The 16585-nt window shown below is 46.8% G+C and overlaps 1 protein-coding gene across 3 annotated transcripts in view; it reads right to left on the bottom strand.

Moving 5' to 3' along the window:
- Positions 1 to 16585, bottom strand: part of CELF3 (CUGBP Elav-like family member 3) — an 82278-nt gene that overhangs the window by 44675 nt on the left and 21018 nt on the right. For all 3 annotated transcript variants that reach the window (XR_014519568.1, XM_083477229.1, XM_083477228.1), the window contains exon 2: positions 7497 to 7579. Coding sequence is in view for 2 of the 3 variants with exons in the window: in XM_083477229.1 (XP_083333355.1) it covers positions 7497 to 7579 (83 nt within the window). In the remaining variant the exon portion in view is untranslated. The remainder of the gene's footprint in view (positions 1 to 7496; positions 7580 to 16585) is intronic.

Here is a 16585-nt window from a genome sequence, read left to right as displayed (position 1 = left end):
TTCCCACAAGGCAGAAGGCAGACACATTGCCACTGCTTCTCCCGGCGGACCCTCCAGCCATTGTCAGCTCGGCCACCCACAGCTCGGCGCACCTGCCCCCTTTCCATCCCCCCCTCTCCACCCCCCTTCTTCCCTGCCATGAGCCACCCTGGACGGTGTTTACCTGGCAACGGTGCTTTCTCCAGCCGCCGGTTTCCTAGCAACCGAGCAGCCAGGTGACGCCGCCGTACCAGGAGCAAAGTGGGAGATATTTATAACAGATGTTTCCAGTCCCTGAACAAAAGCGAGGATCGGGAGGGAGATGGAAAGCAAGGAAGCCAGACCGTGGTGCCAGATATATATATATTTCTACAGTTCCACAGAAATAAATAATTCCCCCCCCCCTCCGTTAAATTCTGCCACCAGTTATCATTTGCATGGCTTTCATCCTGAAATCGACGTACTGTGAGCAGCAGAGGGGTGACTTGTCAATTTCAGTTTCTATCCATTTGTCACCCCCCCATCTGAAGTTTGCTTCGCCACCTTTCCGCCTCATTTAGCGCTTCTTCATTTAATTTAAAAAGTCAGCATTTTTGTTTCTCCTCACATGCCCTCTTCCGAATGCAGTTTTGCTTAACGTATACATTTCCTTTTTTTGCAGGCGGTCTCCCTTCACATAGAGCGTCGTCATAATTTTTCACTCGCAGCTGCATTTCTGCGCACGCTCCCTGCTAATAATATTCATATTTTTGTGTGTGTGTGTGTGTATTGGAGAACTGCATCACAATCTGGTACAGCGCAAATTTCACAGGGTTTCGGTTCTTGCCTTCTCTGGAGAAGCGCATTAAAATGCAAGGGGAGTCCTGCTAAATGAGGCAAGTGACCCATCTAGTCCAGCCCTCTGTTCTCACAGGGGCCCAGGCACCCTGAGCAGGACCCGAGTGCGAGAGCAGCCCTCTCCCCTCCTGTGGTTTCCACCAAGGGGTATTCAGAAGTGTCGCTGCCTCCGGCCGTGGAGGGCGGGGGGCTGTAGCCATCGTCGGAGAAGCAAAAAGTTGGGAAGAGCTGTTGCCGAACTCGCCTTGCTTTTGGGCTTCCCAGAGGCATTTGACTGGCCAACTGTGGGGAAGAGGAAACTGGACTAGATGAAGATTTCTGGTCTGAGCCAGAAGGCTTCTTCACTGGAAGGGGTGCCCGAGGGCTGCTTTGCCCTCTTAGCCAACCCTCAGGGAGTGGGAGGTGGGGTGGAGTGGGTGCATGCCAGTGAAGGGCACAGGGCCAAGATAAATATGGGCACGGCCATCTACATGAGCACAATTCAAAGTGTTGGTGCTGACCTTGAAAGCCCTAAACGGCCTCAAAGGCCCAGTATACCTGAAGGAGGTGTCTCCACCCCCATCGTTCTGCCCGGACACTGAGGTCCAGCTCCAAGGGCCTTCCGGTGGTTCCCTCCCTGCAAGAAGTGAGGTTACAGGGAACCAGGCACAGGGCCTTCTTGGTGGTAGCACCCGCCCTGTGGAACGCCCTCCCACCCGATGTCAAGGCAATAAACAACTATTTTACTTTTAAAAGAGAACTGAAGGCGGCCCTGTTTAGGGAAGTTTTTAATGTCTGATGCTGTATTGTTTTTAATATTCAGTTGAAAGCCGCCCAGAGTGGCTGGGGAAACCCAGCCAGATGGGGGGGCATAAATATTAAATTATTATTATTATTATTATTATTATTATTATTATTATTATTATTATTACTACTACTACACACACACAAACCTGTGGGGCAGATGGAGAGGCTCCGGCGCCTGCTTGTGACCTGTGGGTCAGCAGTCTCTCCTCTCCAGTGGAAGGGCCGGTGTAGAGCTAGCCAACGCTATGCCCTCCAATTGTTGTTGGACTACAACTCCCATCATCCCTGACCACTGGTCAAATCAGGTGGTGCTGATGGAAGCTCGGAGTCCAACAATGACTTGAGGGCACCACATGGACTAGAAAACTTGCTGTGTTGAAAGCTTACAAACCAAAGCCTCTACCGCATTCCACACCGTCCCTGTGGAATCCCAGTATACAGACATTTGGGGTGTAATAAATCTGTCAGTTTCGAGTTTCTGTTTCTCACTTTCCCTATCTTTAAATCTGGCTCTTCCCATTTCTGCAGCGATTTGCACTGAAGAAAATCTTCATGAAAACTGTCCAGAGCTTTAGTGCGGTTTCCTCCCAATAAACACATTTTTGAAGGGAGCTCTGACTAACGCACACCGATCTATGAGCCATTTCCCCACATGTAACACATTTTTTATAATATATTCAAGATTTTCACCGACACACCCGTTTTTATAATAGATGCATTTTTGTGTAAAAGCTGCTTGGCTGGAGAACTGCGTTGGAAAATCCGCCCTTGTAAATGTGTCGAAGGAGGGGGCAGGGATTTTTGGTTTTGTCCTGTTCTTATTTTTATTACGAATTTTGTGCTTTTCCTTTGTAATCTTATGTTGTGAGCTGCCCTGAGATGAAGGGCGGTATGTAAACTAATAATAATAATAATAATAATAATAATAATAATAATAATAATAGATTTTGAAGGATCGTTCTTCATTGTTTCACAAAGTGCGAACTCATCACACGATAGGAACCAAAGATAATTTCCTTCAGCAGCTCTCACACACCTTAGAAAGGAATGTAAGCTCTTTTTATATGCAATAACAGCAGCAAGAATATTACTGGCCCAAAAATGGAAGCAAGAAGAATTACCGACGATTGAAGAATGGAGGATGAAGTTAATGGACTATGCAGAATTAGATAAACTAACAGGAAGGATTCAAAACCGGCGGGACCATAAATTCACAGAAGACTGGAGTAAATTTATGGACTATTTGAAATGTATTTGTGAAGATCAGACGATGTTTGTAGGTTTGCAAGAAGTTTGTGAGGAGTATGATTGGAAGTTATGAATTCTGGTGCTGGAGGAGACTCTTGAGAGTCCCATGGACTGCAAGAAGATCAAACCTCTCCATTCTGAAGGAAATCAGCCCTGAGTGCTCACTGGAAGGACAGATCCTGAAGCTGAGGCTCCAAGACTTTGGCCACCTCATGAGAAGAGAAGACTCCCTAGAAAAGTCCCTAATGTTGGGACAGATGGAGGGCACAAGGAGAAGGGGACAACAGAGGACGAGATGGCTGGACAGTGTTCTCGAAGGTACGAACATGAGTTTGACCAAACTGCGGGAGGCAGTGGAAGACAGGAGTGCCTGGCGTGTTCTGGTCCAGGGGGTCACGAAGAGGCGGACACGACTAAACGACTAAACAACAACAATGATTGGAAGTATTGCTAAAATGGAGAAGGGGAAGGATGATTTGTTAAGAGATGTAAAGGCAAGATAAGAAATGCATAAGAAGTGGTTAAAACGGTGGATCATCAGAGGTGCTGATGGAAGTCTAAAATGATCGTATAAGTGATAAGTTTTGTGGTACATTTTATAATTTATATGTTAAAATCAATAATATATATATATTTAAAAAAGCAGCTCTCTCACACCTGTAACCGTAGCTGAAAGGATGGGCACAGGTGAAAAGCAAGAGACAGCTGACTGCTATGGTCAGGGCCTCAGGCCCTGCCAGAACAAAGGTAGCAACTGTAGCTCCTCTTCAGACATCAGGCGAAACACCTGCCCTTTGAACGTCTTGCTGCAGGTGCTAGGAAACCAGGTGTAAGGGAGATAGATGGAAAAGCCCGTCCCTCCCCCCAAATAAATAAGGCAAGCTGTGCAGAGCTGGAACCCACAAACGCATAAAACACCTGCTGTTTTGCCAGCGCGTAAAGAACAAAAGGCTGCAAAAGAGAAAAGCCCGCTGATACAAGTTCAGGCCTGAAGACTGTGAGGCAGCAAGGGTACCCTTGCGCATGTGCAGAGTGCCTTCCCTGCATTAGTGGAAAATGATATACAAAATGCAATTGCTATATTAATTTTATTAATAGAGTTCCTTTGTTCACTTTCTCCAGCTGCCGTTTTCCTGATTTATTGGCACGCTCAAAATATTTTTGTTTCATTCTTTTTATTTTCCAGCTGATTCCCTCATTAATTATCATAGAATATTGAGTTTATAATGTTCTAGTTGCCTGTTTAACTGACTCCTTATTTGCTTTCTTTGACAATTGTTTCTATTTTTCTGCAATCTCTTCTAAAATCTCTTTTTTTCCTTTTTCCTTTCTTTTTAAATGAATTCTGTTGTTACGTTAAGTTATTGTTATGTTGAAATTGTTAATAAAAATTTATAAAAAACAAAACAAAATGCAATTGCTAAATAATAATAATAATAATAATTCTGAACGTAAGGGCAAAATTGCGTCAAAAAATGTACAGAGGTACCTCGGTTTAAGAGCAGTCCGGTTTAAGAACGATTTGGTTTACAAACTCCGCAAAACCGGAAGTAGTGTCCCGGTTTGAGAACTTTGCCTCGGTTTAAGAACGGTTTTGGTTTAAAAACGGTCTTCTGGAATGGATTAAGTTCATAAACTGAGGTACCACTGTATCCCTTAGGAGACCTGACAAAATAAATTGAGGAGTTGTTCCAAAAAAGGACAGAAATGTAGCAAACCGGACGAAAGATCAGAAAAAGGAAAAAAGGGAATCAGCAGGACTGGAATCTTATTGGGTCTTTGGGAAGGGGTCGTAGCAGAAGGTCCTGGGTTCGAATCTCGGCATCTCCAGGGAGAGCTGACAATAATGTCCCCTGCCTAAAACCCTGGAGAGCTGCTGCCAGTCTGGGCAGACAATACTGAACTAGATGGACCAATGTTCTGACTCCATATAAGGCAGCTACCTATGTTCCTGTTCAAAGCGGCCTCAGAACCAATGAGGACTGGAATCTTAACTTTATTTTTACGGGAAGGGGGGTAACTCAGAGGATAGAGAACCTGCTGTCCATTGCCTGAAAATCTGGACAGCTGCTGCCGGCCAGTGTAGACAATACTAAACTATACAGTGAAAGTCAGCTTGCTATAGTCGGCTCAGAACCACATTTCTCCTTCAGAACTTCCCATATCCATATCCCATATTCTTGGGAGAAAAGCAATGACAAGCCTAGGCAGCATCTTAAAAAGCAGAGACATCACCTTGCCAACAAAGGTCCATATAGTTAAAGCTCTGGTTTTCCCAGCAGTTATGTATGGAAGCGAGAGCTGGACCATAAAGAAGACTGGTTGCTGAAGAACTGATATTTTTGAATTCTGGTGCTGGAGGAGACTCTTGAGAGTCCCATGGACTGCAAAAACATCAAACCGTTCCATTCTGAAGGAAATCAGCCCTGAGTGCTCACTGGAAGGACAGATCCTGAAGCTGAGGCTCCAAGACTTTGGCCACCTCAGGAGAAGAGAAGACTCCCTGGAAAAGACCCTGATGTTGGGAAAGATGGAGGACACAAGGAGAAGGAGACGACAGAGGACGAGATGGTTGGACAGTGTTCTCGAAGAGACCAGCATGAGTTTGACCAAACTGCGGGAGGCAGTGGAAGACAGGAGTGCCTGGCGTGCTCTGGTCCAGGGGGTCACGAAGAGTCGGACACGACTAAACGACTAAACAACAAGGGGAGATCGCAGACAAAAGCTAGGTGTATTAGGAGAAATTTGCATTCAAATGCAGTTGAATGTTCATGAGGGCTTTTAAAGAAAATCATAAACTGGCAGTGGAAATTTGGAGAACTGAACTTAACCCTGGGAAAGTGAGAGAAAATGAAATTGACCAATTTGCCCGTTCCTAGAACTTCCATTTGCCAGAATCCTTGCTTTTTTTTTAAAAAAAATGACCCATTACTGATTATTAATATTTTATCAGGTGTGTTTGATGAGGCTTCACTGGCTAACTTCTTTCATTTTCAGTCTCCTTGGTTATTTGGGCTTTTTAAAATAATAATGGGGAAAACGTCCAACGACCCAATATCTTGATGAGTTTTATTATTCTTAGCTGCCTCAGGGGATGTACAGAACAGCAGGGTAAACATCTTTTCCTAAGGAATAAGAATCACTGTTTATTATTTATAAAGGTGCCTAAAGTCACTGGGTGCTGCCAAGAAATTAAACATAAAAACAGGGTCCTGTCTGCAGGTTTGGAATCTAAGGGGAAGCGTCACAGCCCAGTGACAAAGCACCTGCTTTTCATGTAGGTCTTGGGTTCGAGTCCCTGGCACCTCCATGCAGAGATGGGAATGTCCTCAGCCAAAAACCCTGGAGAGCTGTTGCCAGTCAGTGTAGACAATATTGAACTTGATGGACCAATGGCCTGATTTATTATAAGGCAGGTTCCTAGGTTCCTGTGATTAAAATCTCACCCTTCCTCTCCTCTGCCCCGAGATCTCTGCAAATTCTGCCCAGACAAACCTTTCCTGGCATCTGAAATGTTGCTGGACATAGGCAAAGATTATCCTGTTTACTGACTTCTGACGCCACGTGTGTTTGCCAACTTGCACCTTGGACCTCTGCCAACTCCTGCCGACCTAGCAGTTCAAAAGCACGTCAAAGTGCAAGTAGATAAATAGGTACCCCTCCGGCGGGAAGGTGAACGGCGTTTCCGTGCGCTGCTCTGGTTCCCCAGAAGCGGCTTAGTCATGCTGGCCACATGACCCAGAAGCTGTACGCCGGCTCCCTCGGCCAGTAAAGCGAGATGAGCGTTGCAACCCTAGTGCCGTCCACGACTGGACCTAACGGTCAGGGGTCCATTTACCTTTACCTTTATCCACTTTGTAGAAAGGACTCAGGTGCAGCTGTGGTCTAAATCACAGAGCCTAGGGCTTGCAGATCAGAAGGTTGGCGGTTTGAATCCCTGTGACGGGGTGAGCTCCCGTTGCTCAGTCCCTGCTCCTGCCAACCTAGCAGTTCAAAAGCACATCAAAGTGCAAGTAGATAAATAGGTACCGCTCCGGCGGGAAGGTGAACGGCGTTTCCGTGCGCTGCTCTGGTTCGCCAGAAGCGGCTTAGTCATGCTGGCCACATGACCCAGAAGCTGTACGCCGGCTCCCTCGGCCAGTAAAGCGAGATGAGCGCTGCAACCCCAGAGTCGGCCACGACTGGACCTAATGGTCAGGGGTCCCTTTACCTTTACCTTTACCTTGGACCTCTGGAACCAGGCTCCACAAAAAGGCACTGGCGATTCAGACTAATGTATATACAAGGTAAAAGGCAACTAGCTAACTTTATAACTTAAACCCCAACCAAACAAAGGCAGGATTTCTAAGGGCAGCGCTCCAGCAGAACTTCTCCTTGTCTAAGCGAAGAGGTCTCTGTGTGAGAGAGAGTGAGGGAAAGGGAGAGGGTTTGAGTTGTCTTTCGAGGGTGACAACTGAGCCTGAATGCAGGGGCGAAATCTCAGGAGAGTCCATTCCCCAACTGGCTCCACAAAGAGAGAAACGGCCATGTGGTTATTGCAAGAGAGAAGAGACAGACAGACAGAGAGTGACCAGGAAGGTGTGCGTTTGTATGTGTGCATAGGGGACGCACGGCGAGGTGAAGCGCAAACGCCGCAAACAACTTACCCCGGGTAGCGTCTTCTGCTCGTGAAGAGCACTTTGGGCCTTGAGAGCTGACTCGCGGGCGCAGTAGGTCAGGAAGGCGCATCCTGGAAGAAAAAGAGGTGGGAATGTAATCTTCAGACTGTGGCATTTGTTCCGGAAAGAGGTAGCAGCCGCCACCGGCTTTCAAAGGGGATTACAGTGGTACCTCGGTTTATAGACACTTCAGGTTACAGACTCTGCTAACCCAGAAATAGTACCTCGGGTTAAGAACTTTGCTTCGGGATGAGAACGGAAATCACACGGTGGCAGCAGGAGGCCCCATTAGCTAAAGTGGTACCGCAGGTTAAGAACAGTTTCAGGTTAAGAACAGACCTCCGGAACAACAACAACAAAAAAAAACACCTGGATGTACATTTCCAGAATGCAAGATACAGTGGTACCTTGGGTTACAGATGCTTCAGGTTACATACGCTTCAGGTTACAGACTCTGCTAACCCAGAAATATTACCCCGGGTTAAGAACTTTGCTTCAGGATGAGAACAGAAATCGCACAGCGGCAGTGGGAGGCCCCATTAGCTAAAGTGGTACCTCAGGTTAAGAACAGTTTCAGGTTAAGAACGGGCCTCCGGAACGAATTAAGTTCTTAACCCGAGGTACCACTGTAGACAAATTGTTGGAGAAGTCTGCCATGGGCTACTCCTAGCCCACGATGGGTCGGTGATTGTCAGAGGCAGCTTGCCTCTTGAATCCTAGTAAAGGTAAAGGGACCCCTGACCATTAGGTCCAGTCGTGGCCGCTCTGGGGTTGCGGCGCTCATCTCACTTTACTGGTCGAGGGAGCCGGCGTACAGCTTCTGGGTCATGTGGCCAGCATGACTAAGCCGCTTCTGGAGAACCAGAGCAGCGCACGGAAACGCCGTTTACCTTCCCGCCGGAGTGGTACCTATTTATCTACTTGCACTTTGACCTGCTTTTGAATTGCTAGGTTGGCAGGAGCAGGGACCGAGCAACGGGAGCTCACTCCATCGTGGGGATTCGAACCACCAACCTTCTGATTGGCAAGTCCTAGGCTCTGTGGTTTAATGCACAGCGCCACCCGCGAATCCTACTCGCTAGTAAACCAGGGAGGGGAAGGAGAGGTGCTGCGCTGAAGCCCTGTTCGGAGGCTTCCCATCGAGGCATCTAAATGGCCCCTGTAAGAAGAGGACATTGGGTCTAGATGGGTCCCATTTGGACTGATTCACCTGCAGGGCTCTTCTTATCTACTAATGTTATCAAAGGCCTGCGGTGGGTGCTAGGCATCGCACGCACACCAATAATAATAATAATAATAATAATAATAATAATAATAATAATAATAAATAATTTTATTTATACCCTGCCCTCCCCAGCCAGAGCCGGGCTCAGGGCGGCTAACACCAGTAAAATAACAGTAAAAACATAAGGGGGGAAACAATTTAAAATACAGGTTAAAATGCAATTTAAAATGCAGCCTCGTTTTAAAAGTAGCCCATAGATCAAAACCATAAGGGGAGGGAAACATAAGGGTCAGACTGAGTCCAAACCAAACAGCTCTGTCTTGCAGGCCCTGCGGAAAGATGTCAAGTCCGGCAGGAACCTGGTCTCTTGTGACAGAGCGTTCCACCAAGTCGGGGCCAGTACTGAAAAGGCCCTGGCCCTAGTTGAGACCAATCTAACCACCTTGCGACCTGGGACCTCCAAAGTGTTGTCGTTTGTGGACCTTAAGGTCCTCCGTGGGGCAGACCAGGAGAGGCGGTCCCGTAGGTACGAGGGTCCTAGGCCGCTTAGGGCTTTAAAGGTCAAAACCAGCACCTTAAACCTGACCCTGTATCAATATGTAAGCAACCCACAATCTCAGAAGCAGAGGCTGGCACAACCAGTCAGTGAGCTACAAAATCTACCGATCCATCCATCTATCTAATTTACATATGGCCCGTCGGCTGAAGATCTCAGGGCGGTTCACAAGATAAAAATGCAGGATAAACAGACATATAAATAGTTAAAACAAAGACCATTAGGAATGCTGGCCCTGGGGAGTTGGATTCTAGCAGAATCTGGGAGGCCTTCACATTGCCCTCCCTGCTGCAAAGCTCCCATCTCCCGACTTCCCCTCCAATGCTCCGATGCCTCACTTTGCTGCCATTGCAAACTCCACAGTCACACGTTGTTTACTTCTTTTTATTGCTTTTAATTTAATTTTTATTGCAGCAATAAAGTATCAAAACCAGCAACACCATACAATTCTCTGATAACCCACCTTATGCAGCGTTGCACAATATATATATACAGGTGCGACACGGTGTTTTATAGTTTTCAATCGTTTGCAAACTCCCGTTTCTCAACAAACCTATGCAGTGAGCGTCTTCCTTTGACTCTTATGTCCAGAACAAGATGAGACAGCAAAGCTCCTGTCCAAAGATGTTTGTGCCAGTTACGTCCTGAAGGCATTGCAATCTTCTGCCATCCTCTGACGCGTGGGTTTCGTTTCAATGGCAGAGTGTCAAACTCTCACCTGGGGCACCAGGGTTGAAATTCTCACTCAGCCATGAAGGTCACCAGGTGACCCTGGGCCTGATCCTGCCTTCCTCAGCCTGACCTACCTCATAGACGTGTTGTGAGGTGGAAAAAGGGGTGGGGAGAGCTGTGTACTCCACCTCAAGCTCTTCGAAGGAAAGGCGGGGTACAAAAGTAACATGACTTGGGTCTGGGCTACCTGAAAAAATGATCTCCCCAAACAAGCCTGCCCAGGTGAGCACCTTCTCTTGATCCCATCAGTATTCATGGCATGGGTGGTGGTCACAGGAGAGAAAGAGAAAAAGAGAAAGGGAGAAAGAAAGAGAGGAAGAGAGAGAGAGAAGAGGAAGAGAAAAAGAGAGAGGGAGACAGAGAGAGACAGAGAGAGAGAGAGAGTGAGAAAGAAAGAAAGAGAGAAAGAGAGAGAGAGAGAGAGAGAGAGAGAGAGAGAGAGAGAGAGAGAGAGAGAGAGAGAGAGAGAGAGAGAGAGAGAGAGAGAGAGGGGGGGGATAGGGAGAGAGAGAGGGATAGGGAGAGAGAGAAAGAGAGAGAGAGAGAGAGAGAGAGAGAGAGAGAGAGAGAGTCTTTTCTGTGACTGCTCCCAGGTTGTGGAATTCCCTCTCCAAAGGTGTCAGACTGTCTCCCTCTTTGTTATTTTTAAGCCTGCTGGCTAAAACCTTCCTGTCCAGACAGGCCTTTGGAAATTAGGCTTCTGTCAGGTCAAACTGGATTTTAATTGCTGGTTCTAAAAACCTTTTATCTACAGTCATACCTCGGGTTAAATATGCTTCAGGTTGAGTGTTTTCAGGTTACGCTCTGCGGCGACCCGGAAGTAACGGAATGCGTTACTTCCGGGTTTCGCCGCTTGCGCAGTCGCAGGCGCTCAAAACGACGCCGCGCGCATGTGCTGAAGCGGCGAATCGTGACCCACGCAGACATGGGTTACGTTCACTTCAGGATGTGAATGGGGCTCCGGAACGGATCCTGTTCGCATCCAGAGGTACCACTGTATTGTTTTTAACCAGTTTTTTGAATTTTGGACCATGCTTTCAAAACGTCATAAGCTGCCTTGAATCCCAGCTCGGGAGAGAGGTAGGATCCAAACTCATTAAGCAAGCGAGCGAGCAAGCAACCCATATCATTTATAAATCCAACTTTCAACTCTCAGAGGGACGCACCTTTCCCACCCCACGCCCAGGACAGTTCAAAACGTTCCAGTCAAAGAAACGGGAAACCCATTTTAGCAGGCCATAACTTGAAAAGGAAAAGAAATCGTGAAAGGATTTTGAAACCAGGCTGAAAGCTGACATTGTGCCTGCTCAAAGTCCTGTTCAACATCTCAGAGAAGAAAACGGGGACATTTTGAAAACGCCCCCATTGTGGCAGCGAGCAACACTGCCAGGGTTATTATTATTATTGCACACTGCCAAAGCCTTTGCTTGCTCTCTCTGCTATAGTCGTTTGTAGGGCAACAGCTTATCCTCTGCCAATTTAAAAGAGCAAAGGAGGTATTCTTCCTTGGGGGTGGGGTGGGGTGGGGGGAGTTAGAAGTAAAACCTACGGGGAACCAGATTTGTATCCAATACAGTGCGGCTGGAATGTGCTCAGACTAGAGGCAGTGAGGGCCACCAAACGGGATGGCTTTTGAAAGAGGAGAGACATCACCTTGCCAACAAAAGTCCGTATAGTCAAAGCTCTGGTTTTCCCAGTAGTGATGTATGGAAGTGAGAGCTGGACCATAAAGAAGGCTGATCGCCAAAGAATGGATGCTTTTGAATTCTGGTGCTGGAGGAGACTCTGGAGAGTCCCATGGACTGCAAGAAGATCCAACCTCCAAATCTTTCCAACTCCAAATCTTTCTTTCTTTTTTTAAAATCATTTTTATTAAGTTCCCCATTTTAACAATCCAATCAAATCACATTTAATGTTCCACATTATACAAACTCCAAATCTTTCAATTCCAACTTAATAGATTCTTTCAAATAAAAGCACACACCCCAAAACTATATGATTTCTCACCTGGGCTCCCGATCGTCTTAACATCTTTCCAGCAGCCCGAAAGAAAAAAGCTAAAAATATATCTGTTGATGAAGCGCGTGAGACGGAAAGGCAGGAACTTCCCTGAAGGTATTCTCACAGGAGAATTTTCCACATGGATTGAACACTCGGCAGCGTCGCCCAAAGCGCAGAACACGTTTTGAAACCACAGGAATCGGGGCCACCATGAAGTTGGAAATTCATCCAAACTGAGGGTGGGTGGGTCGGATATATAAAGGGACCCTGAGGGTCATCTATTCCAACCCGCTGCAATGGAGGAATCTTTTGCCCAACGTGGGAATCGAACCCACGAACCTGAGATTGAGCATCTCACGCTCAACCGACTGAGCTATCCTAGGCTTACCTGCCTGCTCTGTTTCTCACAACCCATCTATGGGGTGACTCTGCTTGCCAGTTTCCTCCTCCTCACTTTTGGTGTTGCCCCTTGCAGAATTTAGCACAGGGGGGAAGGATAGGGAGAAAACTGGAATGAGTTGGCTCCGCCTCTCCTTGGTTTTGGCTCCGCCTACTGTGAAGTTCTCTGCCTTGCGCCATGCCAGGCCCAATGGGCACCAGCCGCCACTGGGTGGCAGGAAGAAATGGTGAGACACTGTTGTGTCAGACTAGGCCCTGGGAAACCAGGGTTCAAGACCCCGCTTGACCAATCCAGCTTCCCCGATGGGAAGCCTGTGTAATAAACAAAAACCTGCCCTTATTCTCTTATGGGGGACACCAGAGCCCTTATAGAGTCCTTTGTGGGTTCTCCGTCGGTCGGAAAAAAGAACAGAGACCAAGCAGAGAATATTGAGAAGCAAAGCAGCTCATAAGCCTGAACTTTATTGAACTGTTGCAACAGGGTGCTCCCCTCACACGCAGGAGAAGGAGGAGGACCCAGAACCAAGGTGTGCCCGACTTTATATAGACATTTTAAATTGCCCACCCTGGAGTCCAAGACCACCCCCAGAAACATCATACCTACATCACAGAAAAGGCGGTCTACAGCAGAAATCTGAGTGCGTTGTTTATCTCCTGTCTGGACCAGCAAGCTCATTGGGTGGCCTTGGGGTGGCTATAGTCTCTCAGCCGAGCCCACCTCACAGGGTCGTTGTGAGGATAAAATGGAGGCAGAGGAGAACTGCGCAGGCCTCTTTGAGCTCCTTGGAGCAAAGGTGGGGTATAAATATAATACAGTGGTACCTCTGGTTGCGAATGGAATCCGTTCCAGAGGCCCGTTCGCAAACATGAAAAGAGTGCAACCTGCAGCGGCACGTCTGCGTAAGCGTGGGTTACAATCTGCCACTTCTGCGCATGTGTGTGACGTCATTTTGTGCTTCTGCGCATGCGCGAGCAGCGAAACCTGGAAGTAACCCTTTCTGGTACTTCCGGGTCGCCGTGGGACATAACCTGAAAGAACGTAACGTGAAGAGGACGTAACATGAGGTATGACTGTAGTGAAATAAGAAATTTTGTAATTATTACCAGCAGATATTGTGAAACCTAAACACCCCTGATCCCTCACACCTTGGCTCCGAAATAATCACGCAGTTGGAGGCATTTATACACCTCTTAATTCTTTTTTAAAAGCTTCTAAGCATTGTGCAATTATTTAAAAAACCCAAACAGCAAATGAAAAATTTAAAAACACCAAACAGCATTATGAGTTTGGAGAGGAGGCACATCCCCCTAAATGTGTTGTGATGTAATGAAGTTATAATTGATCAAGGTTTGGTTAAACTTTGCCAAAGTTGCACTGAAACCCCTTGGACTGAGTTATGCTAAGGTGTCAAGCCAGCTGGGCAGTGAGGTAGCTAGATGGGCCATGAACAGAACCCAGAACCCAGAGTCCAGAGCTGGCCCATGAAGGGAACCATCAGAGAAAAACAACAACAAATCTCTGGTTACATGAAACATATTCAATAAACACACAAGACGTAACTGGCTGTACGTTTGAAAAAATAATACCGTATTTTTTGCACCATAACACTCACTTTTTTCCTCCTAGAAAGTAAGGGAAAATGTCTGTGCGTGTTATGGAGGGAATGCCTACGGGTGGCATACCTACGGGTTTTCCTCCTCTAAAAACTATGTGCGTGTTATGGTCGGGTGCGTGTTATAGAGCGAAAAATACGGTAAATGCTGTACCTCTTTGAGTTACATGATGAAGTACAACTTTTTCTGACAGATTCAAAATTTCCATGAGATCAGCTGAACAACTTTGCATGGTTGTGTATGGTAGCCTGCGTAGCAGACGTTTTCACATACTTTAACACTCTCAACACAAGCCTTCAAGGCAGTGGTGTGAATATTTTTTACAATGAAGATAAGATCGAGGCAGTGATTAAAAAAAATATGGTTATGGGCAAGCCTAGTAGATAGAAGGTTGTGGCCTCACTAACATCTCAACTCTGGATATATTTCTGGAGGCCACTGACAAAGAATTGATACCAGAAGTGAAACATTACCGTATTTTTTGCACCATAACACTCACTTTTTTCCTCCTAGAAAGTAAGGGGAAATGTCTGTGCGTGTTATGGAGCGAATGCCTGCGGGTGGCGGGGGGGATCTGCTGCAGTCGTGAGCAGAGGATCCATGGTTCCCCTTCCTTCCCTCCTCCGTGGTTACAAAGCATGGATCCACATGGATCCTCAGGATTTTTGCATTGGGCTACTCCAAACTCACTGTCAGATCACATGTCTGTGGCCACAGCATGAACCACAAAAATCATATATCCACTATTTCGTATAGAATATTTTTTTTCTTGTTTTCCTCCTCTAAAAACTACATGCGTGTTATGGTCTGGTGCGTGTTATAGAGCGAAAAATACGGTATATACTATTCATAGTATTTTGCCAACAAAGGTCCGTATAGTTAAAGCTCTGGTTTTCCCAGTTGTGATGTATGGAAGTGAGAGCTGGACCATCAAGAAGGCTGATCGCCGAAGAATGGATGCTTTTGACTTCTGGTGCTGGAGGAGACTCTTGAGAGTCCCGTGGACTGCAAGAAGATCCAACCTCTCCATTCTGAAGGAAATCAGCCCTGAGTGCTCACTGGAAGGACAGATCCTGAAGCTGAGGCTCCAAGACTTTGGCCACCTCATGAGAAGAGAAGACTCCCTGGAAAAGACCCTGATGTTGGGAAAGATGGAGGGCGCAAGGAGAAGGGGACGACAGAGGATGAGATGGTGGGACAGTGTTGTCGAAGCTACCAGCATGAGTTTGACCAAACTGCGGGAGGCAGTGGAAGACAGGAGGGCCTGGCGTGCTCTGGTCCAGGGGGTCACGACTAAACAACAACAACAATTCATTGTATTGAATTGTAGATTTCAACAAAAGTAGCTCATAAACTTCAACAAAAAAAGTAGAAGACCCAGTGGATCAGTTCCTTCTCAGTTTGTGCATAAGGTCCATTTATGTGAAAGTGTCTATTCCATCTATCTGTTCATAGAGTCCAACAGTCCACATGAAAGGTTGTTGCAGTTCCACAGAATCCTTTCACAGAGTCTAAGACAAGGATTTGTTGAAATCTACACTTCAATACCGGGACGCGGGTGGTGCTGTGGGTTAAACCACAGAACCTACGACTTGCCGATCAGAAGGTCGGTGGTTCGAATCCCCGCGACGGGGTGAGCTCCCGTTGCTCGGTCCCTGCTCCTGCCAACCTAACAGTTTGAAAGCACATCAAGGTGCAATTAGATAAATAGGTACCACTCTGGCGGGAAGGTAAACGGCGTTTCCGTGCGCTGCTCTGGTTCGCCAGAAGCGGCTTAATCCTGCTGGCCACATGATCCGGAAGCTATATGCCGGCTCCCTCGGCCAATAAAGCGAGATGAGCGCCGCAACCCCAGAGTCGGTCACGACTGGACTTAATGGTCAGGGGTCCCTTTACCTTTACCTTACAATTCAATACAATGAATAGTATATATTATTTTTTCAAATGTACAGCTAGTTACGTCTTGGGAACCATCAGAGGGCGAGACTCAGAGGGGCTCCTTAGTCTAGCTGGAAATATAAGGTAGCGTTCGGGTTTATGTTTGGGCTTTATGACTTCTGCTGGTTTATTCTCTCGGTTTATTTCTGTTCTTAGAAACACTAATGATTAAACAGTGCCGTGCATGTTGTAAATGAATTCAGTCATCGCTGACGTTACCTGGAAGAGCAAACCAGGTGTTCGTCTCCAGGTGACAGAGAGATGGCAAATAGGCAGAGACTTTCATTGCTTCATTGAATATTCCTGAACTGCAGGACTATTTAAACAAGATCAAAGAGGGTGGGGGTGGGAAAACCCCAATCAGTGTTTCACTTGTGGGGTTTACTAACTGAGCATCTCTCAATCCCCCCCCCCCAATGAAACTAAATCTATTTATTTAAATGGTAATCCTTCACCACAATGAAAACAGGCCTGTGGATTTCTACGCATATCAAAGGCATGAATCTTTTTTCCAAAGAGGGATGTCAGGTCAAAGGCCTGGAAACGATGCCTTATGAGGAACGGCTAAGGGAGCTGGGCATGTTTAGCCTGGAGAAGAGGAGGTTAAGGGGT

The sequence above is a fragment of the Podarcis liolepis genome (genome assembly GCF_965112155.1).
Source record: "Podarcis liolepis genome assembly, chromosome: 15".
In the NCBI taxonomy this organism is placed as follows: Eukaryota; Metazoa; Chordata; class Lepidosauria; order Squamata; family Lacertidae; genus Podarcis; species Podarcis liolepis.
Note: the sequence above shows the minus strand (reverse complement) of the source record. Positions and strands in the feature narration are given on the sequence as shown.